At 32.6% G+C, this 27,052-nt stretch overlaps 2 protein-coding genes and 3 pseudogenes across 2 annotated transcripts; 3 read left to right on the top strand and 2 right to left on the bottom strand.

Annotated features, from left to right (window-relative positions):
- The first annotated feature begins 7,240 nt into the window (after nucleotides 1-7,240).
- On the top strand, nucleotides 7,241-7,637 carry LOC120150005 (annotated as a pseudogene).
- A 2,182-nt stretch (nucleotides 7,638-9,819) lies between these two features.
- LOC120149875 lies at nucleotides 9,820-15,492 on the top strand (annotated as a pseudogene).
- A 1,890-nt stretch (nucleotides 15,493-17,382) lies between these two features.
- On the top strand, nucleotides 17,383-21,461 carry LOC120150004 (flagellar attachment zone protein 1-like). The gene is given in 6 exon segments (XM_039162702.1): nucleotides 17,383-17,387; nucleotides 17,800-17,824; nucleotides 18,890-19,082; nucleotides 19,085-20,299; nucleotides 20,302-20,403; nucleotides 20,406-21,461. Coding segments are annotated over 6 exon segments (2,286 nt in total). The 3' UTR covers nucleotides 21,152-21,461.
- A 1,560-nt stretch (nucleotides 21,462-23,021) lies between these two features.
- LOC120149874 lies at nucleotides 23,022-23,784 on the bottom strand (annotated as a pseudogene).
- Nucleotides 23,785-24,494: 710 nt separating this feature from the next.
- Nucleotides 24,495-26,900, bottom strand: LOC120150003. The gene is made up of 8 exons (XM_039162701.1): nucleotides 26,802-26,900; nucleotides 25,469-25,550; nucleotides 25,383-25,436; nucleotides 25,212-25,311; nucleotides 24,992-25,091; nucleotides 24,748-24,836; nucleotides 24,613-24,663; nucleotides 24,495-24,525 (listed from the first exon to the last, which is right to left on the bottom strand). The coding sequence occupies exons 1-8, from the start codon at nucleotides 26,898-26,900 to the stop codon at nucleotides 24,495-24,497; spliced, it is 606 nt and encodes a 201-aa protein (XP_039018632.1).
- Nucleotides 26,901-27,052: the final 152 nt, after the last annotated feature.

The following is a 27,052-nucleotide window of genomic DNA, read 5'->3' as shown; positions in this document are numbered from 1 at the left end:
TTTGATAATTGATTAATAAATTAACTACCTTATAAAAATAAAATAAAAATATAATATCAAAATCTATTAATGGATCACATTGAATATCACAATAAAGACCCCGACCTTAAACGCGCATTGTTGTAGGTTTATTTATATGTATTGTTCGCATATCATGATCAACAAAAGGTAAAGTACATACACATGTTTTAAATTTTGTAGGTATAATTACAATTTTAATTTGTAATATTATATTTTATAGTTATTAATTTTTACCTAAATTTTGACATAAAATAGAAATTATAAAATTATTTTTTAAATAAAAGTATTGATTAAAGTTTAACTTTTAATAATATTGATGTGACATTTTGTATAATAATACACGTTCGATGCTCACATATATTATCTATCAACATATAGTTCTTAATTTTTACCTAATTTTGACCATCAACAAGAAATGATAAAATTTTTAAATGAAGTAGATTAAAATTTAACTTTTAATAATACTGACGTGACTTCTTATAATAATACACGTTCGATGCTCACAATATATTATCTATCACAGGACGAATGTAAATTTTATGTTGTGAACGAACTAAAATTTTAAAACAATGAAAATAAATTATGAAGAAAAATATAAATCATATGAAAATGTAAATTTTTAGAGGACAATCTTGCCCACCCTGTTATTATCAATCATCTTACAAATCAAGAAGGTAGGGGATGAAACTCATTAAACGATCACAATAATTAAAGGGAGTGTGTTTTTCTAAAGTCTTGAGTTTGAGTAGTTATGTCTGCATGATGTATAATTGCCAATGACTAAGAAAAATTATAAACAAATAATACTTTATAATCGCCTCAAACTATTCGAAAAGAAAAAACTGACATGTTTACGTATGAGTAATTAACGTCATAAAAATATTTATTAAACCAATTATAAATAACTAATTTATTGAATCAATTACAACCAATTAAATGAAAATCAATTACAAGTTGTTAGAAGAAGTCTGCAGCCTTAAATGGGCATCATATAGGCACTTAAATGGGCCAAATCCTCAGGGTAAACTTAAAAATAAAATCACTTGGAATGGGTCTTTCTATGTTCTTATCCGGTGCTTCAACAATAATAATGTAACAAAAATTTAATATTTTATAAAAAGCAAAAATTTTAACTATAATTATGTAAAAGATATAATATGATTAATATAAATATATTTTAAATAGTTTCGAATGATTACAATAGAATATTTGTTCATAATATTTCTTATTTATTGCTAACGCAGGCACACCCTGCAGATACATATACTCAATTTGAAACATTTAGAAAAAACAACACTCCTTTTAATCATTAAGGTTACTTGATAAGTTCATTAACATAATAATTTAAAAACGCGTATTTTGTTAATATTTTACATGTTTCTTTTTTTTTCTTAAAAAGACATTCAATCACTTGTAATATGTTTATATTAGAGTGCGTTTGGTTCACGGAATGTAAGATTACCAGTGGGAATGTAAGATTACCAGTGGGAATAAAGATTACCAGGAATATGATTACTGAGAATGTTGTATTTTGTGTTTGGTTGGTTTAGCAGGAATGTAAATTATCGTGTTTGGTTAAAGGAATAAAAGATTATTGGAATGTATATTTGACTAAATTGTCCTTATTATATATTGTATATATTACAAATTAAAATATTTATATTTTATTTAAAAATTAAATTCATAATATTTATATAATTTTTTTACAAAATTAAAAATATAAAAATGTTTAATGAAAGGGTAAAAAAAATTTAACACTTGAACTTCATAAAATTTTATTTATAGATTTTTTTGTAAATCTAAAATAATTTAAGGATAAATTTGTAATTTAACATTCGTAGAATTTTTATTATTCAACTACAGAAGAAGGATATTTTGAAAAAAAATAAAATTTAAGGGCATTTTAGTCCAAACGTCGGTAATGTTACAACACCTAAGGGAAAGGAGGTAATGACATTCCCGGTAATATACCCAAAAAATCTACTATTGGTAATAAAACATTACCGGAATGAGATTCAAATCATAAATGTGGGATATGGGAATCCCACATTCCTTGAACCAAACACCCCTTAGGGTAAACTATACCTATGATAACTTAATTAATATCTTTTTTTTTTTGACCGTTGATTTTGTAATTTTATCAATCAAATCACCTAATTATTTAATTGTTATCAATCAATCATGTCACATGCCGCTAATATTTAACGAGGAGCTAATGTGATTGTTAAAAATGAGTATAATTACATATTTAATCCTTAATATTTATAAATTTGATCAATTTAGTCATAATTTTGGTTTAATTTAATAAACTTAATATTCAATTAGATAGTGATACGTGTCACAACATGCTTGGAGAAAATTAACCATAAGATTGGATAGAAAATAAATTGAAGTCTAATTGATAACACCATTAAAATTCTCCATTTAACTTCACTTATGTGCATTTTAAAAATAAAAATACTGGGTTTGGTCCTCACAAAAAGAATTCATTTTTCTTATATAATTTTATTTTATTTATTTGGATGATAAAATATAAGTGAAGGTGTTGACATGTGGATCAGAAATCAACATTTCATAGGAAAAAGATGATGCTACTGAGGTGGTGCCTATATATGGTCCTTAGCTGGGGTACTGGTTCAGAGATGGGGGAAAATATCTTGTTTCATGGCTCACATGGCTCAATCTGCAGCCACCCAATACATATTATCTTTATAACTGGAGATAAAAATTATTATGTTTAATTTAAAATTTATTAAATAAAATTTATATATTATTTATAAAATGTAGTAATATTATAATATTATATTTATTAACTATAAAAGTAAACATAAGATACATTTTAAGACCCGTAATTAGTATTGAATCTGTTTGCAGGTTAACATGTGAATTAACAATTTTAATACATTATTTATACATATAACAATATAGTTTATTTGCTAATAAGTTGGAACCAATTAGATAAAATTATGGGTATCATACGTACCACCTCATTTAATGATTTGTTATAATAACAAAATAAGTGAAAGAAGTGAAATAAACAATTTTAACTTTTTTAGAAAAATAGTTTATCTTTGAAATTAGATGAGTAATCCATCGAATTGATGATTCTATTTTATGATTTAAACTTTATTTGAATTTTTAAGAAGAGTTACTCGATTTTTTATTAATTTGGAGTAAATACAAGGTAATATATTTAAAGATAAGTCTCAACTTTGATATTGAATATCATACTCCTAACATTTATGATGCTTGAACTTAAAATCTTAAAAAAAATTATAATTATTTTATCACCGAGATCATTAATTTGTGCGATGTATTAAGAACTTAAACCGGGGTTAAGGTACAATACAATGATGGTAGGAGTAGGGATGGACATGGGTCGGGTTTCGGTCAACTAGACCCGACCAAAAACTTTACATCCTTCACCCGACCCTAACCGATCCGAAAAATATATACTCTTCACGACTCGAACCCAATCCGATTTTTGTGATAAATCCGAATCCGACCCGATCCGAATAATATAAAATATTGTTTTATTCAATAAAAATAATGATTTAATTGGAAAAAAATAATATATAGATGAGTATATTGTAATTATTCCTAAATATATAAGGTAAAATTATATTTTGTTTCTTCGGGTCAGGTCGAGTTTTTCACTCTAAACCCGAATCCAACCTAACCCGAAATACCTTTAAAAAAGCCCGACCTGACTAAATCCAAACTTGATTTTTTTAAAAATGAGCCGATCAAATCGAATCGTATCGAAACCCATAAGATTCGTGTTCATATCCATCCCTAGGTGGGAGGCGCCCACCATTAATTAACATCCATTCTTCTTGCATGTGAACTATGAAAGGATATATATATAGATATAGAGGACAAAACACACGTCAAGTAGACAAGCTACAAGTCACGTTTATTGTCACAATCCCCAAGAGCTGGATTCCATTTCTTAAAGAAGAAAATCACACCACCTTTCTTTGTTATCTTCTAATCTGCCAACTTCAAATTACGCGTTTTCTGTTGTATCGTTTTTTTATTTTTTTTACGTTAAGAAGGGAATATGAAATCACTTTTAATTTTGTTGATGAAAATAAATTGATTGTCTTGATAGGTTGTTAATAATTTACTTTTCTAATTTAGGTGAAAGAATTATAGTCATTTTTATGACGGTCGCTAATAGGTGCATGGTTTTATACGGTAGAAAAGGGAGAAAGGTAGAATGAGAATAAAATAGAGTTAATTATATCATATGTCTTTAAATTATAACTCTTATTTTAAATTGATTTTTAAACTTTTGAATGTTTCAATTTTATCTCTAAACTATGACTCTCATTTTAGTTATTAAACTTTTAAACATTATAATTTCATCACTAAGCTATGACCCTCTAACTAAATTGGTCCCAAAATTTTGAATATTTCAATTTCATCCCAAATACGTCTAAATATGTAATTGTTTCAACCATAGTTTAACCTATATATTTTTTATTTTCAAACATAATAACATAACTTGGCCTAGCAATTTTATAAACAAGGGATGTGATTAGTATATACATATAATTTGGGATGAAATTCGAATGTTCAAGAAGTTTGGGGACTAATTTAGAATGAAAGTCATAGTTTAATAATGAAATTGGAACATTTAAAAGTTTATAGACCAATTTAAATAAAAGTCATACTTTGAGGACATATAATACAATTAACTTAAAAAAGATGAATAATGTCTATAGGAGGGTTAAGAGGAAAGAGGAGTGTCTCCCCACCTTCTTAATCGTGATTGAGATGTATTTATATTGATTCTAATTGATAGTATCACATATAGAGTCATTATAATTATTCGTAGGTCAGTAGGTTAAAGAGATATGATTTTCATTTCTCGGATTTTGTTCTGATTGATCATGTGGACTTGTCGAAGATCTTATTTATGCATTGTAGCGGGACCAGAGGCTATGACACTCTTGTGTGCAAAGGATGTAAATTCTTTAAAGGCTATGATAAGCGCAGAGTCTATTTGAAGATCTTGACTGATGAACCGTCGATAGATTTTAGAATTTATTTGCAGAAATATAATAAATTTATCAAAAATTGACATTGTCATTAATATCATTTTAACTAAATAGTACTGATACAATGATATAAGGTGGATTGACGAAGAAGATAAACGATTCATCTTGTTTAATAAAAAATGAAAAATCACATAGTAAAATGAGTAGTTGGAAAGAAGAAAGGTAGAAGATGGAGTTTAGTAAGAAAGAAAGGAGAAGATGGACTGACTTTATTATCAATGAAGTTTCAAATCTTTTTTAAAATGATTATGAAATCTTTATATCCTTTATTTATAGGTAATATTTATTTTGATATTTGAACTTATTTAAGGGTAAAACCTTAAATTTGTTTTGTCCGATGATTTAGGTACTTCATTTGGTACCAAAAGGTTTTTTTTTGGGTCCAACTAGGTATTTAAACTTAATTATTTGTTCAAATTGACATTCTAATTTCATTTTTAGATCCAAATTAATACTTATAATAAATAATTTATTTAAATCAATTTGAACCATGAAATCAAATTTAAATCTAAAATCATGTCTGGGTATCTAATTGACCAAAACAAATGTAAATTATCAAATTGTAGCTTAAAGTTAAGTTAAAATATACATATATGTATTTATGTAAACAAAGGTCATGCAAATAACCGAAATCATGAAAGAAAGAGACGTAATATTAGATTGAGAAGGGTATTAAAATACGTGGCTACGGATGAACAAACTTGTCAAAACAACCATCACAATTTCAACAATCCAACCTGTTTACTGTATCTTCATCGATAACAGACGATTGCGTTTTATTTTATTCCATGGATGCTTCTTCCATTTGGCGTCAAGACAACGAGATGAAAGAGTAAACCCTACAGTAGAAGGATAATTATTTCGTACGATAAAGGTTAAAATTCTTCACAGATAAGTTGTAAACTTGTTACACGTTATTGTTTTTTTTTTAATATTGAAAGTACTATTTTTGTCGATGAATAAAATGATCCGTATATAACGTTAAACATAAGTGCAGAAAATAATGAGAGAATAACATGCTATGTTTATTAACACAGTTCGAGTTTAATTAACTTTATGTCTACATAACTACCCTCTAAGTTTAATTGATTTTATTAACCAAACGAGTTCAGTAGTAAAGGTATTGTTATTATTCTTTGATGTTCCGGGTTCAAACATCGCATATGCAAGAGTATGAGCGTTCATTGTCAAAAGATTAAAATTCATTGAACATACACTATCTTATATTTACTCCATATTTAACAAAAAAAAATACACTATCTCATATAAATTTAGATGTCAAAAATACAAACAATCAAAAAGATATGTGAAGTCAAGAGATATCCAATACCAGTCGAGATTTAGTGTAAAAGCTCACATTAACAAATATAATTAAAGGACATCTAGGGTGATTTTATATTTCAATTGTTCTAGGATGATTATATGGTAACAATTATTTTTCATGAATATGATAACAATTGTTTAAAATTATATTTATATTACCATTGTAAACATTTTTTTCCTATTAACAGTGTATATATATATATTCTACATACGTAATAGTTCAAATTCGAATATAGAAAAAATAAATTTTTTATTAATGAGATCACTTAATGAGTTCGTGATGTAATTCTTTAAAGGGTAAATTCTATATTTAGTCATCTAACTATTCGAGTGATTCTATTTTAGGCATCCAATTATATTTTTTTAAAAATCAACACTAACGTTACGTTTTGGTTTCATTTTTAGCAATATCATTTTTTAGCGGTGAGTCTACTTAATGGATGCTTGACATAATTTTTATTTCTTTTAAATAAGTTGGAGTAATTATAAGATAATATTATTCATAATTTTTTAGTCTATGATAATGAACACCCTGTAACATAACCATTTGAATCTAAATTCTCCAAGAAAAATAACATTTACTTTTACCGTTGAAATCACTTTACATATTTGTAATGTAATTTTAAAAATTATTAAGGTGAATATATATATTTTAAAACTTTATATCACCCTTGTATATAAAACTTTCCTTCCCGGAAGCTTACAAAATCCAACTGCTACAACATATCATCCATCTTCACTCTCTTCCACTCAATCAGATCTCTAAACAGCCACCTCAGAATTCTTCTTTAAAAAACCAACTTCTGGTTCTACACTTATTCATCCACAGTTTTTCTTGTGCTGCAATGGCTTCCACCAAACTCTATGCTCTTTTCATAATCTCCACTCTTCTTCTCCACTCAACATTCACCACCGCCTGCAACTCATGCAAACCCAAGCCAACCGCATGCCCTCCACCGCCGGCGAAGCCAGCTTCCTGCCCCAAGGACACACTGAAGCTCGGCTCCTGTGCCGACTTGCTCGGCCTCGTTAACATAATCGTGGGAACCCCTCCTTCGAGCAAGTGCTGTGCTTTGCTTAAAGGGATGGCTGATTTGGAAGCTGCACTTTGCCTTTGCACCGCCATCAAAGCTAATGTACTTGGGATCAACCTTAATGTTCCTGTTACTCTTAGCTTGATCCTCAGTGCGTGTCAGAAGGAGGTTTGCAGGCTTCCAATGTGCATAGTTTGTCTGTTGTTTTTAGCTTTGAATTCTGCTTTTGTTGGTGTTTTTCATGTTGGATTTTTAGGGTTTGTTTGACTTGAACACTTTGTGATTACATTTTTATCAGGAATTCAGGCATTCATGTTGTATTGTTTTGTTCAAGTTCAATAACTAGGCATGTCGGTTCAAGTACCTCTGCCTAATGTAATGTGTCATTATTGTTGTCAATGTTAAGTTGATTTTGCTTAAATATTTTCAATTTGGGAGCATCATTCGTTTATATTCCCATATATCAATTTATATAAAAGTTATTAATATTAAATAAATATTATTATATAATTACTTCATATTATTTTAAAAATATTAATGATTCTTGATTTAGTTAGTATTATTATTATTATATATATATATATAAGAGAACAAGTTGAACATGATTAAAGGTTCATTATCCTATGATTTATGAATAAAGTTAGTGGCTGTTTGTTTGGCTCTGAATGACGCTGAATGCTGAACCGTTCAACATTCAACGTGTTTGTGTCGCACCTCTAAATGATTCGTGCTGACTGATTCAACAAAATAGTGTTGAATGATTCAACACAGAAGTACATTATGAATGATTCAGAGGCATTACCAAACAACATGTCACATTCAAAGCTAATTCATACAGAACATTTGAATCATTCAGCGCTTAATCATTATGAAGTAAACAAACAACCCCTTAATCTAACTCTTTTAAATAAGTAAATTGTATTAAGAAAAGCCTTAGATACATTTTTTGATTAAATTTGGTATCACAAACTAATTAAATAGCAGCCCATTTAAAAAATTTAATAATCAAAATTTTAAAGAAAAATAATAATATATATATTATTATATATTTTTAAAATTATATAATTCATCAACACCGTTAGTGAGCAAGGTCCTAGAGAAAGCAAACATGGTCCCTTAAAATTTTTGATTGAGTTTGGTATCACAAATAAAATTAATTAAATACCATTTTAATTAGATAAAAAAACATTTTTAAAGGTAAAAATATTTTTATAATTTTTTTTATATTTTGTTTTCAATTGATTCGAGTTGATGGGCTTGCCAAAATTTTAAACTATTTGGATCGATGTTGGATCCACATCTAGTTGAGGGTGAATACATACTCATTTTGAAATCTTAATTTTATTCTGTAAATTGTGTATTTTATTGATGATAATCGCCCTGAAATTTTATTTGTGTTCATCTCATTGAATTTGTTTGCGTTATTAACATATATCTATGATCAATCCTATTTTTTTTCCGGATTCACCCCTAATTTGGATGAATCTCTATCTATTTTTGAATCTGTTCATAATTTCTTACATGATGTTTTGTACAGGAACTTATATGGTCCCTCGTATTATTAAGCTCGAATTCATAATTTTTTTATTTTAAAGATAACAACATAATCAACCAGATACTAATTTAGGGCGCTATTGGATATTAATCTTTTTTTCATATTAACTCATTTCGAAACTCGTTTTTTGATTAAATAGACTTAAAATTATTATCTTAATAATTTTCTCTAAAAATGAATTTTATTAAAATAATAAACTTTTCAGATGATCCAACCACATCCTAAATAAAAATTGGTGGTGATTCCCCCACATTATATATTTTCGTATTTTTAAAATAAACCCCAATTCATCAAAGCCTTTTAAAGACTTTCAATTTTTAAAGACGTTTCGACAACCCTGAGACAACAACGACACTAATGATTTGAGCGATTACCACTGCAGTTGGGGAGAAAAACAAATTTTAAGTTCAATTTTCTTAAAGCAAATGAAGTTTTAAAAAGGATCAATTATAATAAAGTGTAAAAATTCTAAAATTAAATTTGTTACTAAATCAATTTAACTGATACATCATTCCACAAAAGTTTTTTTAACAAAAATAAACAATTTATTAACTTTTTAAATCAAACGATCAATTTGTATATATTTTTAATTACGAGACTCATAAAAAAATTACCCTAACTCATGAGACTGTTTGCATATTTACCCATTATCTTAATAAGCACCGTTGTTGGCGTGAGAATTAAAGCAAATGGAGAACAAGAAAGTTAGGTCAGACCGTTCTTTCTTCGTTTACTCCATGTGTCCTAAAGTGAAAAAATAAATAAAAAACAAATAATTAAATTAATGAATAAATAAGAGAAAATGGAAATTTCGGCATCTAGGACTTGGAGAGAGACGACCAAGAAGAAACCAAGGTTCAGGTCACACGGTACGCTCAAGGCTTATTTTAGCTCACCCCCTTCCCTTTTACCTCTTCAATCGCGAAATCGGTCTCCGATAACAGAAATTCCGACGTCAAGGCCCAACGCCTGTTCACACGCTTTGCAGTTTTTACTTTGTATATCCCCCCGATCCCATGAATTAAACCCTAAAGCTCTTTGCCTTTGATTTTAATGTTCAATTTCGATTCCGTTAGAGAGAGATCGGTATCGTTTTCGTAAAGATAATTAAAAAAAAGGAAAAAAAATAGATGATTCAGAGACGGAGTCCGCCCAAGCACAGGCACGATGGGACTTCGCCACTGCCTCTCGGGATGGATTGGAGTCCTCCCCCTCTAAATGGGTTAGCTTTTCCTCCAATTGCATCTCTTCCTTTTATTGTTTTAAAGTTAGTTTTTGGAATCTGAATTAGCTCTCATTTTTTTTATGATTGTAGAGTTTAGTTATTGAAATTAGTGCTTTCAGTGACTTTATGGGGGATCGAGGAAAAATACAATAAAGAGGATCAGTTTGCAAAGATGAGATTGCTACCTTGTTTAGTAATTTAGATAGTTACTTTATAATTTAGAATTTTAGGTTACTTGCTTCCAATTTTTCATTGTGGTTTTAAGCATTTACAGTATTCCAATTGATTTTTAACCAGCTTTTTGATACAATCATCTAGTAAAATTTAGAATTTTAGGTTACTTTGCTTCCAACTTTTCATTGTGGTTTTAAGCATTTACAGTATTCCAATTGATTTTTAAGCATTTTCAGTTTAAGCAGGATGGTCCTAGAACTCAATCACAAATTTAATGTAGAATTTTAGGTTATTTTGCTTCCCAAATTTCATTCTCAATATGAGATCACATGACATGACTCTTAAGAATTTGTAGTGTTCGTATTGATTTTTAAGCAATTCATATTGATTATTAAGCACTTTTAGCTGAATTTTACTAGTATTTTTCAGCGTGATGAGAACTCAATCAAGAATCTAGACATCATCTTAAAATAGGGATTAATTTGAAGCATTTATGCCAGTATATGTTTTTGTTTAGCATTAAAAGAAAAGGATTTCCCTTCTTTTATGTTCTGATTCTGAACTTTTGGCTTTGTAGAGAATTTTGATTGGATCTTGATTTTAGCACGAACTAATTGTAAATTTACCTGCAGAATGGGAAGGAAACTGTTGGCCACATGATCCTGGACAGGATGGAGTTACTCTGTTACAATACCTTCTTGGGTTCTTCCCAAATCAAGAGATTCAGATCCTGTAGTGGTAATCACGTTTATCTATGCCAATGATAAATGTTTCTAATTCTGTTTTTTAGTATCGAAGTTAGTGATGTGTTGAATTTCTTTCATAAAACAAATTTCTGCCGCACCATTTATCCCTAACATTCTAACATATCTAATGTATTCTTATATTACAATTCAGACTTTCAACATCTAAAGGAGGTTAAAGTCTTTATAGTGGAAATTGACACCATGGAGTTAATTTCAATTTTGAACAGACACATTGGCATTCTGGTGTAATCATCAATCATATAGATATAGTAGCATTTGAGTCACAGTTCTCTGTTAACATTCTTAGGGGTTCAGTTTTACAGGGTACAGATTGGGTTACAATCACCAGAGGGGTGTTACGACTAACGTGTGGTATTGAGAAGATTTAATGATTTTTGAAGCTATTTACGGAAGTAAGTCCTCAAGTTTGGTTTAGTTGCAACAAGAACTCCATATTAGTAAATTGTAATGTTAGGTAACTGAAGCTTGACATGACTGCTTGAGCATAACTATGGACACAGATGATATTCATTCTGATTAAAATATTATTATTGAATAATGACTTCTGTCTACAGCTAAAAGCAGCATTTCCGAAGAAAAGTCTTCCCCCTGCCACCCAAGGGGTTGTTGCGTATGAAAAGCAGGGTTTTGCTGGAAGAGGTAGGTAATAGGTTTTTCCTTTAATGTTTTTAATAGAAATAGTGTAGATTTCTCTTTATTATCTGGAAAATGTGGCATAAATCAATTTCAGCTCTCTTTTTTCTTCTCTGATGATCGGTACTAGCCTTTTTGGTTCCCCTTATAGTTGCTAATAAAATTGGTCCTTAATAGCTAACTTAGAACTCCTTAGATCATTGTGGCATGTAACTTTTTTATGGACATTTTCACGGCATTACTTTGTCCTAGAACCAGTTGCGCAAATTGTGACATCTCTTTGTTAGGCTATATTGATTGAAGCATGTCAAAGTTACCTCTGTAACTTGATAGTGGATAATTTGAAACTCAAACCCATAAAGGTCTTTTCTTTCATTTGTCTGATATAACTTGAAAATCATGAAGTTTGGAATCATTTGAGTTTCAAAAATGAAACCTTTTTCTTGGGCATTATAGATAACTGAAGCAGTTGATTTATGAAGTTGCAACAATAGCAATTAATTGTTAATGTGACGTGAATTTGTCCTCAAAAGTCTTAGCTTTGTTGCAGAGAAGGTGTTCATTGGAGGAGTGGATGACAAGCTGTTATCTGACATTGATTTGTCGAGAAGTGTCACAGTGGCTTCCTTTCTTGAACTAGAAGGTGCTGCGAGATCTGGTATGCATAATTCTACTTCATTAAGATGTAGTTATCTTCTGTAATTTTCCAGTAAAAGTTGATATATGATAGAATCTAAGTAATAGTGGATGTCAATTAGAGGATATGTATTTATCCATGATCGATATTTTTATCATTACCTTGGATTTTTACATTTTATATATTCTTTTCAGCATTCCAAGAGGAAAATGAATGCTCCCCAGAACCGAATGTTGCTGGACATAGTACAGTTTTATCAAATGGCGCTCCTCCCAGTTCAAACATCATGTTGCTGGTTCATCAATAACATCAGATTATGGTAGTGATACTGCTTATGAGACATCTGAGCTTGGGTCACCTAGGTTAGGGAGAGATGACAGCTCTGACATTGGTTTCGGAGATCTGACTTTGGATGAAGATTTGTCAGGTTCAATAGAAAAGTTTGTGAAGTATGGTATGTCCAACATCGATGAGGGCTTGGTTATGGGACAAACAATTTGGAGCAGCTAGAAGATTTTCCTAGGCATAAAACACACAGCAGAAACATCAATAGTACTACAGAGAAAGAAACTTATAATGGAAATGGCTCTAGAGCTTCATTTCTTGGCGGTAACGGACTGGAAACTCTTTTCCGAGCCAGAGCCAGCTAAGATGGTTGGTCATGCTCAAAAGCTATCAATTGAAAGTGTTGGAAGTGATTTAACTTCTTTGCGAGGTAGTGATATGGGAAACTCTAGAATTCCAGATTCATCTGTCGACCTTCCTGGAGCTTCCGAAGTTTCAAGCACCATGGCTACTCTCGGAAAACTGGATTCTCTGTTTTCTGGTGGTACACAAATATTTCTTCCATTGGATCAGCGTCAGAAGATGAACAGGGTTTTGACAATGCAGCAGAGACTAGTCACTGCAAAAACTGACATGGAGGATCTTATAGCAAGACTAAATCAAGAAATAGCCGTGAAAGGCTATCTTACAACAAAGGTTTGTAGAAGCAGTTAGATATTATTTTGAGAAATTTTGAAAGTTATCATAATATTATTACTTTAGTATCAGTACATTTGAGATACTTTCAGTATTTGGGACTATTTGCAGAGACATTTAATATTTTTGAAGCTTATTTTTGATATTTCACTATATTGGTTTCCGTTTTCTTTCAATCTACATAGAGATGAAAAATGTGCAAAAGAGGATTTTTTATGGTTAGCCCTTTTTAATGTATGCTCCAGTATTTGCAGATCTGTTTACGTTCCAACAAATTTGACCAGAATCCTTCGTAGCATTTCATTCTGTTTTCAACATCTATCTTCAAGTGCTTTATATTGCAATAGAGGTTAAATGAGATTTATTCTTAGTGAAGTATTAGCGATTTGGAGGTAGAATTAACATATTGGAGATTTTCAGGTTAAGGATTTGGAAGTGGAACTTGAAAGCACCAAACAGAAAAGTAGAGAAAACCTGCAGCAAGCTATCCTGATTGAAAGAGATAGGTTTACTCAAATGCAGTGGGAAATGGAAGAACTTCGGCGTAAATCATTGGAAATGGAGTTGAAGTCTAATCCTAAACAGGTAAAGCATATAACCCCCATTTAACATTGAAATATATTCTTTAATAATTGCCACACGAGTGCACATGCATGGTATTGATGCTATGTGCAGATATTTGTCAATTAAGGTAAATGATGAACTTGGCCTGATAAAATCATGCATGTAATGAAATTGCTTAAAATTGGTGATTGTATGTCTGTAGTCTCTTACTTCCATTAAAAGTGTATCTCCAACCCTCTGCCTCTCACTCATCCCACAGGATAAAGCCAAACTAATCTATGGGTAGGAATGTTAGGAAAATTAACTTCCATTGCTTCCCCTTGGACAAGCATTGCAAATCTTTTCTGAGTGCCTGGCATACAAATTGAGGCACTTTCTGCCCCTGAGAGTAAAATGTACTTACAGGTTTTTTAGTATTCACTAATAAAAATAAAACATGAGACAGGATGAGATGCAAATAACAGAGACAACTATCCATTTTGCCGCTGAGGAGAAAGATGCAATGTTGCAAGAGTTAAATGCTACTAAGGAGCAGCTGAATAGTATCTCAAAGCAATATGAAGAGCTAGAGGCTAAATCAAGAGCAGATATTAAACTTCTTGTTAAAGAAGTGAAGTCTCTTAGGAAATCCGAAAAAACAACTGAAGCAGGAGGTTGGTCAATCACTATCAAAAATATCTGATGTCGAGGTAATTTCTGTACCAAAGCATCTGTTTTCTTCTCTAGACATTCAACAACAACCACCCCCACGCCGCCACACATACAGAGAGACATTAGGTGTGGTCAAAGTAAATCATCGCTAACAGATTGTCCTTGGGATTTGCAGGTACAACTAGAACACGAAAGACAAACCAGCAAACATGTAAAGACTGCTAGGGAAGAGCTGCTAAATGAATGCCGGCTTCTTCACAATAGCCTCTTGAGTGCAATGTTAATTTGTCCACAGATGATGAAATTTGATCAAAGATTCTTCCTTAGTCGAAGAAGCATGGATTTGTTGACTACATCTGATGATAAAATCACTCTCCTACTTGCAGAGGTTCCTTGCTTTATGCCTTTATTCAATATCATTTATATCAGAAATCTTAGATAGAAATCGAAAACCTTTTCACGTTGTAAGTGTAAACCATAAATGGATTCCGGATTTTGTCTCCATCATTTTCTCTTCCCCACCACCTTCTGGTTTCTGGTAACATTTAATATAATTTTCCATTCTTTCATTATCTCATCTTCCCTGACCTTTTTCCGTTACTAATTTTTTCTCTGCACAATATGACCTAGGTGCAACTATTAGCAAAGGAAGATGCAACTGCCATCGAGGATGTCAATAATTTACACGACAGCCACTATGATGGTAGAATAGATGATGAGTTAAGGAAGATCATAGCAGACATCTTCACCGACAATGCTAAATTAAAAGCAGGTGAATTCTCAACTACGGTACTCGAATGTGATATCGCTTCATAGAATAATGACAAGGAGTTAAACAAATCTTAAAGAGAAATGAAATGGGGTATTGGAATAGAGTATAAAATCAACCACCAACAATGTCCTTACAGTTCCCGGTACGCAATCCATGCTTTTTATTGCATGATCTTAACAATTATAGTTGTGTTTTGCGGTTACGTATGTATCTGTGATGCTGAGAAGATGCCCTTTTATGAAACTTATGTATTCTATTTCTGTTGTTTACTTGAATAAATAGAAGATGAAAGTAAAGTCAGTGTTAGATATCCTCTAACCATGGGGCTGTTGGCCATAAAACTCTGATTAACTCTATCACAAAACTAAAAGCCGGAAATGCTTATTACCTAAGAGTTTTATGACAGTCCTTAGATATTGACTCAATTCTAATTAGAAATTAAGTTGGATGTTTATAATTCTATTGATTGAAGATTACTTTATGATTAAGAATTCTTATTGAATAAGGATTCTAGGTGATCAAGTATTTGATTTTATAAATAGATAATATGTATTAACCTTTAAAATTACGATAGAAAAATATTTTGGAGAGATGAAATCTTTTTATAGTCTCAAAATGAAATTCTATGTTAATAGTGAATTATTATTCTTCTCATTCGTAGAGATAAACAAGGCCGAATCACGACGTTATATCTCACCTCCCGTTCATAATTCTCCCCAATTTCTCCAACCATACATGCATTTATCAAGTTCAGATTGCATTAATCCGTACTCCATACCCAGCATAAATATTACAAATAAGTTGAGTATATGTAAATTTTGTGAAATTTGAATCTACTAATTAGATATAAAATGGATGTATATATTTACTTTAAATTTAAATTAATTAAATTACCGTTGAATATATAATTAACTAAAAAAATCATATTTATTAAGTTTTTTCTAACTGGAAAAAAAGTAAATAATGATGTATTTGCAAGTCATTTTCTTAGTACATATATTTAGATTTCTTGTTCTTACGTTTCATTTACTTCCACTCCTTTGCTTAAAATATGTTGGTGGAGTGGACACCACTTTTTCTCCCCTAACTAATAAATGGCACAATGTGATTCACATAGCGTTGAAAAGCCTCCCTCCATACAACAAAGTGTGAGGGTCAAGAAAAAAAAGCTTACTAATCACTCGATCATATTTATATTTGTAAATTAATTATAAATAATATTTAATTTTAATTATTTGAATTACGTTCAAATAATCATGTTAAACTATACAGAACATTGAGAGAATTATGATAAAAACTAAAACATGATAGAAAATAAAACAATAACATGAAAACAATGGTCATATACGAGTAGTAAGACTACTTCAAATAAAGAGGTTGAATATCAAGAAATAAATCATTTAAATAGTTCATATCAACTTTTGAGTTCTATATGGACTAATTTGTTCAAATTGTCATTCAAATTTAAAAATAAAATAAATATGTATTCATTATAAGATGTTAGGCAAGTTAATTCTTTAAAATTAATAAAAATTGAATTTTATTGCACTGACAACTTAATGAAAAAATATATATAGAAATTTATTGAACGAATAATCACAAATAGAACGATAAATTATTTGTATATAGATCTATTAACTTTATACCTGGTCATGAAGTGATATATTTTAATTTTTATTTTAAAAAGATAAAATTATAATGAAAATGAAAAAAGGCAATAATGAAAAAAATCAACGTTTGCTTTATTTAAAAATTGAAATTTTAAGATTTAGATTATAAAAATAAAAACATTATTGATAAATGTGTAGTATCTTATATAATTATGTCTTAATTTGATATTGAATCCATTCAGATAATTACATGTGGTGTTGTCTAGAGCTACAAACCTCATACTTCCCCTGGTCCAAAAACGTTACACGTGCATCTTCACAGACATCTTTCAAGTTTAAAAAAAAACACAAAGTTCTGCCTTGTGACAAATGGCGTACATGTATTGGTGAATTCAAATTTCGTCCGTAGGTATCGGACGCATGCGATCACTCACCCCCATCTTGCACGTAGGCCATCGTTAATTATCCGAATCTCAAATTTCTTTTTCGTTTTGTTTATTGTTGTAGCCAGCGAGTGGCGTAGAAATCTAGATTCTCCCTTTGCTCAAGTAAGCTCCTCTCCTTCTTCTTCTTCATTGAAACCCTTGCCTCATCTTCAAGCACCGTTTCATTCGAGCTTGAAACTTGGTATATTGTTCAAAATCAAAGGTCGCGCTTCTAATTAATGAAGGGATTAAAGGGATGGTTTTTGTTGGAGTAAATTAGAAGAGATTAGGGGATGCGAGCTTTGCTCAATACCTAAAATCATGGGCTTCGCTGCTTCTTTTCGACCCCATCATCTCCCAGCTACCTTCCTCTTCGTTCCCGCGAGGTGCGTTCTCCATCTCTTTTTATTTTTCCTTTTTTTTGGATTTCCCAATTATTTTGTTTGTTTACTCATCATCTTTCAGTATTCTGGAATCTACATGCTAACTCGAATGTTTATTTTTAGTTGGGATTCTTGAATCCACTGATTTTTTTTTGCCGAGCTTAATCCATGCTTCTTTAATGCAAGAGAGTGAAAATTCTTTAAAAAGTATATAGTAAAATGGGTAAATTTAGCAGAAGGAAACCATGGCAATCATTTTCTGGATTTCATGGAAAACAAAGCCGTTCTAGATTTGTGTTTAATGGATAGTAAAAGAAAAAAATGGATGTATCATTGTTTTGGCAGATTTTGATATTGTTGGATTGATAATTTCAACATTCGAATAGTAGATTTACTATTTTCATATTATATTTAATATTTGCAGGGATATCGATCTTAATATACCCTGACTTCATATTATATTTTATGGTATAGTGATCGAAGATTAGTTGTTGATTAAGTTTATTTAAATAGAAAGGATTTTGATATCTATATATGGAGAGAGGTTATGCTTTAACATGGAGAGTTTGGAGGATTATAATCTTGTTTTGATCCTTGCAACTATTAGAGCCTATATTGTAGAGATAATCATGTAGTGACATGGAAAGTGTCTTGCGATACATCAGATTTTAGTAGACATATACACCAAGTTTGTAAGATGTAGGAAATTTTTTTATTTGTATTCTTCGCTGTCTCTAAGCTTACACGAGATTATTTGTTTCTCATCCGTGGAGATAAATAAGGCCAAACCACGTTAAATCCAATCTTGTATGTGATCTATTTCATGTTAATCTTGTATTGTTCATCTTTCCGCTTACATATTTCTAACCTGTTCAATGCAGAAGTATTGTGTATTTGAATATAGCATTTTATTTTATACGGATATATTATCCAATAAATTTATGATTCATGCGTGTATATTGTGTAAAATATTGGGATTCAGACTAATATATTTTAAAAAATTATCCCTAATTACTGTTTTCCTAGTGAATGAGTAGTTATTTATAGTTTAGCAATGTTTTTATGCAGTTATCTTCCTTGAGGCGCGGTTGGAAACAGAAAACGCTACCTTTTGCGGCAGTAACAATAGGGAAAGATCATTCCATTCTTATTGTCAAATCTGGGTTAAATAACAGCAAGTCTAGCATCAATGACAACGGGGCATCTGAAACTGCAAAAGTTCTTCTCGAGAGGTTGTTTGCACAGACCCAGAAACTCGAACAGGAATGAGCAGAGATGGTGAACCGCTCGAGGATTTTCATGTTGGTTTCGACCTTCAGACTCTGGAGTCTGATCTGCTTGCTGCTCTGACGGCATTGAAGCAGAAGGAAGATGATCTGCAGGATGCTGAGAAAATGGTCGTGTTGGAGCAAAGTGAGTTAACCCGTGCAAAAGATGAGTTGGAGCGACGGGAGAAAGAAATTGCTGTCGCATCTTCTAAGCATGAAAAACTGGAAGAGCAGCTGAAGCAGGCAAATCTTGCATTTGCTTCTCAAGCCAGCCAGATAGAAGATTTGAAGCTTCAACTCAATGAGCGAGATCAGGAGGTCGGTGTTGCACAATCTGCACTGTCTGCAAAAGAAGATGAAATTGATAAAATGAGGCATGAATTGGTAAAGAAGAGTGAGGAAGCTGAGAAGATCCGATCTGAACTTGCATCAAAGTCTCAGATCCTGAATGAAGCCAACGAAGTTGTGAAGAAACAAGAAATCGAGCTTCGAGAACTCCGAGAAGCAATTCAGGAGAAAGAAGAGCAGTTAGAAACGTCCGTGAGTCTTAGGAAACTTGAAGAGGAGAAGCTGAAAATTGCTGAGTCTAAATTGGAGCAGCAGACCATGGAGTGGTTATCAGCCCAAGAAGAACTGAAGAAACTCGCAGAAGAAGCATCTAAGCACATGGGAGAAGCTAATGAGACCTTTAACGATTTCACCAGAGTGAAGCAACTACTTGCTGATGTTAGGTCCGAGTTGGTTTCTTCTCAGAAATCTCTAGCATCTTCGAGACAGCAAATGGAACAACAAGAACAGTTATTGAAAAGGCAACTTGAAGAGCTTGAAGAACAGAGGACAAGTGTTGCATCATACATGGAAAGTTTGAAAAATGCCCAGATAGAAGTAGAGAGTGAAAGAGTGAAGCTTAGGGTTGTAGAGGCTGGGAATAAGGATCTTGAACGAGATTTATCCGTGGAAAGGGAACTACTAGAAGAGTTACAGGAGGAACTGAAGAAAGAGAAATCTTCACTTCAGCAGGCTATCCAGGATGCCTCTTTTCTTCGACAGCAGTTAGAGCAGAAGAATGCTGAGTTTGGTGATATGAGCAATGTTCTGCAAAATAAAGAAGCGGAGTTGGTAGAGGCTAAACTAGAAATCCAGCATCTGAAATCTGAGCAAGCTTCTGTGCAGCTTATCTTGGAGGAGAAAAACCAGGAACTCTCCGATGCCAAAAGAAGTTAGAACAGTTAAATCAGGAGATTGCAGAGCTAAAGATGCTTATGAGCAGTAAAGAAAATCAGCTCACTCAAGCAACTGCTTTATTGAAGGAGAAGACGAATATGTTCTGAGAGTACAAGATGAGTTGAGTGATACAAAGATGAAGTTCTCTGAAGCTGAAACTGTGATAGAACGAATTGCAGAACTCACGAGCAGACTAGTTACCTCTGTTAAGGATGAAGATAACAATTTGTTGAGGCCTGTTGATGATATTGGCCATGAGTTAATGCATCAGCTGGTAGATAGACCTTCTAATGATTCCAGATTGCAGAAGAAACAGCTTGAAACCGAACTCAAATTGACTAAAGAGACCTTAAAAGAAAAAGAAATGGAAGTTCTTGTTGCACAGAGGGTCCTCACAATAAAAGATGAGGAGCTCAAAACAGTTCTTGGGAGGTTGGAAGCCAGAGAAAAAGAACTAAAAAGGTTGAAGGAAGAAATGATTGAAGATGCCAATGATATGAAGAAGCTTTATGCTTTGGCACAAGAGAGAATTGGGGAGAGAAGTATTGGTGATTTGGCCATTGAGAAGCTGCAACTTGAGGCAGCTGAACTGGAAGTTGAAGCTGCCACAAGCGCTCTTCAAAAACTTGCTGAAATGAGCCATGAACTTTTGATTAAAGCTAGCACAAGTGTTGAGGCCGATTCTGATACCAGTATCTTACTGCAAAGTTGTTCCGATCCTATGATCAAGAACGACGAAAGTTTCACTGAAGTTAAAACAGGAGTAGCTAGGCTTTCAGCTTTGACAGAGCAGCTAGTGAAAGATGCTGGACTTGCTGGTGCACACCTGCGAAGTTAAAGCTCCTGACCTGATGTTGCATCTAAATATGTGACTGTTTTCACTCGCAGTGAGAGGGTGGCATCAGGGAGGTAGCTTGTTCAGCTAAGCAGAAATTCGGGTTGTAGGTTAGCTGCTTGCATCTTGATCATTAATCATGTTCTCATCGATCATGCAGATGTCGAAACTTACTGTACTTTTTTGCTGAGTTGAACTCCATGAACTTCTTGTCCCTTTCTCTGAAGTAGACTTAGGCAATTTGTGTACTTGTATCATGTCATGTATTTTATCATGTTATAAACATATTTAAGGTGTTTTATTTTTATGTAAATTTTGATTCTATAAAACCTTAAACCAGAGTTCTGTATTCAATAGTTTTGGTAACTTTTATATTAAGCTATTTTCTACTTTTAATTTGTAATTACCTTTTACATTTCGTATAATTTTGCAAAAGGAAACTAGATGATGTTCATTTCTACTTTTAATTTGTAATTACCTTTTACATTTCGTATAATTTTGCAAAAGGAAACTAGATGATGTTCATTGGAGTACGTATTATTAGGATGTCTCTTCCCTTGCATACTTATTGGTTGACTTGATTTGAACAGATAAAAAACCCGAGTTTTATGGAATTGACGTAGGCCATGTCTCATGAATTATTTGGAGGATTATCTAAATATTTTGTAGCTATCTTGCACGCATATAAGACTTTCCATTTTCCAACATGGTTGAACACTTCATTGTCGATTTTGAGGTATTGTTCTTGCGCATTCTGTGGAAGAGAAAATGGATGCATACAACTGTGATCTTTGATGCTGCAATTGTTCTTGGTGAGCTTGTATAAATTCAGTTGATTATCAAACGTTGTGCTGTTGAAGTTTATACAGCTTGTCTGCAGGAATGATTGGCGTCAACCTATTGCAAGAGAAGCCAAGTTAGCGTGCTCCATTGATTCTTGGCCCTTTGTTCCACAACTACCAGTTGGCTGATGGAACAATATTACCTTTTGTCGATCATTTTCATTAAAGTAAGAAGCAGCAAAAGCAGTCGGCATTAGTTTTGAAACTGTTTTTTCTCCCATATTCATTGGCTAATGTTCAACTTTCACCAATGGCTATCACTGGAAAGTGACAGTAACCCCCTTCAAAGGAATCAATTTCTCTTGCTCCAATGGCGGCTGCTTGTGATATTCAAAGCATATTATAAATCCTTTGGTTTTGTCGAGGGGAAATGTAGGATTGCGGCAGCTGTAGGCAGTTAATTTTTAAATTTTGAGAGTCACAACCGGTAATTTTGATAAACTGAAGAAGATGATACACGATTTGTGAAGAGAGAAATTGAGAGTTTAAGATCTCTAGTCATGGATGATGCCTTTTTTTTTCAAATTTAGGTGGAGAGTAAAACTGGTGATTCTGATAAATTGAAGAAGATGATATACAATATGTGGAGAGAAATCGATTCAGGATTTATTCTCTAATCATAGATGGTGATTTTTATGTTAGATTAATGTTAAACTTAAACTAACAAGATAAAAATATATGACTATCGGATATCGGATTTAACTCTAACAAATTAGATGAGTTTATCAATAATCATTTTAAGAAATTGTAATTGATTGGAGGCTTCCAGAAAATTTGGAGACTTCGATCAACAAAAGAATTCCTCTTAAACTTCAATAGATACAAGTGTGGAGTATAACAGGTTTCCTTGAAGAAACTGAACAAGTACAATCCCCCCAACCCAAATTGATTCTCACTTGAGAAAACTAGTTTCATAGATGAACTTAACTCGGAATATAATCAAGCAACCCTATGAATAACCCATAAATAAAAGGAAAGAAAGAAAAACAAAGGGTTCAGATTTCAATAAGTACATAGAGTCGTCCAATGCTATAAATATGTGAAATTTAGAGAGGAAGCACCTTGTTGACAATGTCCTGACTGAGAGCAGCAATGGGAATCAAGTGACTTAATGGTCTCTTCTTTCTGATTCTCCAAATTAGCCAAAGCCTCCTGCAATTCAGCCTCAACTTTCTTCCTTCCTTCAGCCAGTTTCTGCTCAACTTCCAACTGAGTCTCTTTCTTCATCTTATTCAAGCGGCTGAAATCTCTGCCCTTGCAGCTCTCATGATAGCATTGGCTTGTTCTTCAAGCTGCTTCACTTCCTCAGACGTGTCCTTCACGCCGGAAAGCTTCTTCTTTATGGCTGCATCTCTCTCGTCCATGAATTTCCCCAGGGGGTGAAGTAGACCTTGTCGAGAGCAAACATGAGGAGCAAGAACTGAACCATCATGATTGGGAGAGTTAAGTTGAAATAAAAAAGTGCAGCCTTTTCTATCTCTGCAGCAAGTGAAGGTGGGGCAAAGGACAAAGAGGTGAGTGTGAAGATGGAGATGGATTTGAGAGTGGGGATTTGTTGGGCTTTTAAGAACTTTGGAATGGGGATTTTGGGAAAGGAAAGCTGTGGAGTTTTCTGAAGTTTGGGTTTTGAAGGGAAGGAAGATGAAGCAACAATGGTGGTCACAGGTTTTGAGGAAGCCATTATCATGCTGGCCATGGCTTCTGGTTTTTGATGAAATGAGGGAAATGGCGAGTCTTTTGAGCTTTTGGGATGTCTAAGGTGGGATTTTTTTGTTTGTTTGTAATTTTCGGTTTAAATTGCAGAAAAAAAGAATGGGTTTTTCCAATTTTGTTTGGAGATGACGATGAGTGTGAAATTTTGCAGAATGTTATCTCATTATTTGCCACACAAATTGAGGAGAAAATACAACTTTCTATTTGATCATCCTAGTGTTTTTTTATTATTAAATCATTTTTATATGATAATTTTTTATTATCTTTTAATTTTTATTTATTATCAGCAATTTAATTACGTGTTGGTTAAATAAAGTCAAGAGAAATTAATTTGTGAGGATAATGAGATTTAAACCCTTATTCCCTTATAAGGAGGTCAATAACATGGTTAACGATCTAGACATCTTAGTTGTGTTAGTTTCATTAAAATAATATTTATACCTTCATTTAAAAATAAAAAAATAATTATTTTTATTTTGTTAACCCATCAATATTCATTGTTTGAACGGTTTAACGATAACAAGATTAATATGTGATTATTCATTGACAGTTGATCTATATAATATATAATTGATTAGTGTTTTTCTTCTGGGATTGACGTTTTCTTCTTCTTCTTGAAGATAAAGATATTTATATGATAAATTTGTGCTTAAGGTTCTACTTTATTTTATGTTGATATGTTAATTCTGGTCTTTGTTCCTAATAATATAAACGTATTTTATATTTAAATATGACAGCATATTGAGAATCAAATAGTGGTACCAAATTATGAAGATTTTGGTTTGAAACTTTCACCAGAAAGCACACCGACTTGATCCGTTTCTGAAAGTTTCCGTATCTTTATTCTTTAAAAGGTGAACACTTTGAACACGACGACCATAACCCACCACATCTTCCTTCTTTTATTACCTCGTAAATGTCTTCTTCTTCTTCTCATCTTCAAGTTCATCCACCAACAGCCTGCAATTTCCCAAGCAGCTTCATCATCTTCCCATGTCGAGTTCATGTTAGTGTTAAAACAGGGTTAATAAAAGAGAGGCTTACTGATATGAATGGTTTTGAGGAACAGTCTCTTTACTTTTCGGAATCTTTATCGAGTTGGTGCTGGTGGACACATGTCTAATGAAATGAAGCTGAAGAGAACAGGAAAGGAAGAAGAAGAAGAAGAGAAGAAGAAGAAGAAGAAGAAGAAGAAGAGAGAGAAGAAGAAGAAGAAGAAGAGATCAATGCAGGTAATTGTGGGGACAGAAATATGATGTTGTAAGAGAAGAGGAAACATGGTACGAACCTGATCGGCATCCTTGATGCCATAGTTTACGATCAGGTCGGTGTCTTGGATCAACTTCTGATCACCATAAGACAAGCAGAAGTGTCCCCAGACATGTATCCTCCATGTCCCAAAATGCAGATTCATATGAATCCATGTCACAACCAAGCAACTCAATGTCAACAACACGTACCGATGGATAACATGCAAGAAAAACATATGATAAGAAACATGAAGTTACCATGAAATCTTGTCGGGACCATCGTTTGGCATATGATCAAAAACATTCTGCACCCCTAGCTTGAGATCTGCAACGGTAGCCGACTTTAAAACCTCGACATCTGCCGGAAAAAAATAGATGTTAATGGAAACCCAATGTTATTTGGGATGGGCAAGGAAGTAGGAAAAGCACCAAAGGAAGAGCCATCCAATTTGCGAATGCAGAGGTGACGGTTTCTTCGGGAAGCTTCGAATAATGGAAAGTCTTCCGAGAAGAACCATTGTCAACCGCCGGGGATGGCATCGACGGCAGCTTCGAAGTTGAATTTTCCTCCACTTTGAGTCTCAACATGCTGTCAATCTGTCAAAAAAACAGGAGGAAAACAGACGAAAAGAGGGTAATGGGGAAAGAGAAAAAGAGGTAGCGTGAGAGAATATCCGGTTTTGTCTCTGGAAAAACCAGGTGTCAAAGGCTCAACTCATTTTGATTCTTTGGGAACAGGGACGATCTGTCGGTCGTTGGAGATTCAAAGAGAGAATAATGGAATGTGCGTTTCTCGTTATCTTTCCATATTAGCTATGTTTAGGAGGTTATTCGATAGGACCAAAAATTAAATCGAACTTAAAAATCAATTCATTAATCATTTAAAAAATTGAATTATTTTAGTCATATTTTTTATTTGATTCTTTTTTACTCTATGGAATGTATCCATGAATGTAAAAACGTTTTGCTCTCAAGATATTCAGCAAAGAACTCCTTTCAGGCGAGGCACTAGACCAGAATCCGGTGATTTTCAACAATATAACATTTCCTATGAGAAGCAACGGCATGAAAGCGAATTGAATTACATTTACCTTCCAACCATAGAAGATGAAGAATACTTCTGAGTTCTGTCCTGCAAGAAGGAACTCACCAGGGACGGGCGTAGACCATTATAAAATTCTAACCGAACGAATATCAATAAAAAATATAAAAATATCACAATCATGGCAAACACAACTATAGTTCGCCTAAGAGTAGTGTACATGGGAACTCACTGCGCGTAACGAGCTTTCAGGGAGCAAGACAAAGAACCATTTTTTATCAGCCAAGTATCAAGAAAACACTGGGGGGGGGGAAATCTTGATCACTGCAATAAGTAAACAATTATCCAACAGATCGAAACATAATAGTACCATGTAAAGCAAAGAGGTTCGTGTAAGAGGAAGGGAACCAAACTCGTATTGCTATAAAAAATATAAAGCTCATATTACTTATTTTCTAAAATGATTTGAACAACCTATTAAACCTAAAAAATGCAATCAACAGTTTTATGTAAGATTATCAAAATATATACTGTTTGATCATAGTCAAAGAAGTCTAGTTTAGTTCCAACGACAAAGAGTTAAAACCTGTGGTAGCATTTTAACCTTATCTAGTTGATTTCAATTGTCACCAATGAATCCGCAGAGAATTGGTCGAAAGTCAATACAAAGATTAGTTGTTATGTCAACGTCAAAGAAGCTAAGACAAGAACTAAAGCACAAGCATTAGCTTTTCTCCCTCACAACAAAGTGGTAACACAACCTGATTAACCCTTTTGTTCTACGCTTTTATATTACAGAATAATACCCTTGAATCCGGGCAGTCAAAAGAAGCCTCCTCAAACAATGACTGCTTAGCCTTCATTCTCCTTGTTCTTCCATTGTTGTAAGAATCTTCCTCGTCCATCTCTTTCTCCTTCATTTAATTTTCTTTCCTTTGTAAATTGTATGGCCGGCCTTACTTTTAATCCATCTCTTTCTCCTTACATGTCCCATCACTTGGACTAAAAGTGTGTATATATTATGCATCAGTTCATACACGTCTTGTACTGCTACTCG

Source organism: Hibiscus syriacus, unplaced genomic scaffold (genome assembly GCF_006381635.1).
Source record: "Hibiscus syriacus cultivar Baekdansim isolate YM2019G1 unplaced genomic scaffold, ASM638163v2 tig00111013_pilon, whole genome shotgun sequence".
In the NCBI taxonomy this organism is placed as follows: Eukaryota; Viridiplantae; Streptophyta; class Magnoliopsida; order Malvales; family Malvaceae; genus Hibiscus; species Hibiscus syriacus.
This window is presented reverse-complemented; position numbering and strand designations above follow the sequence as displayed.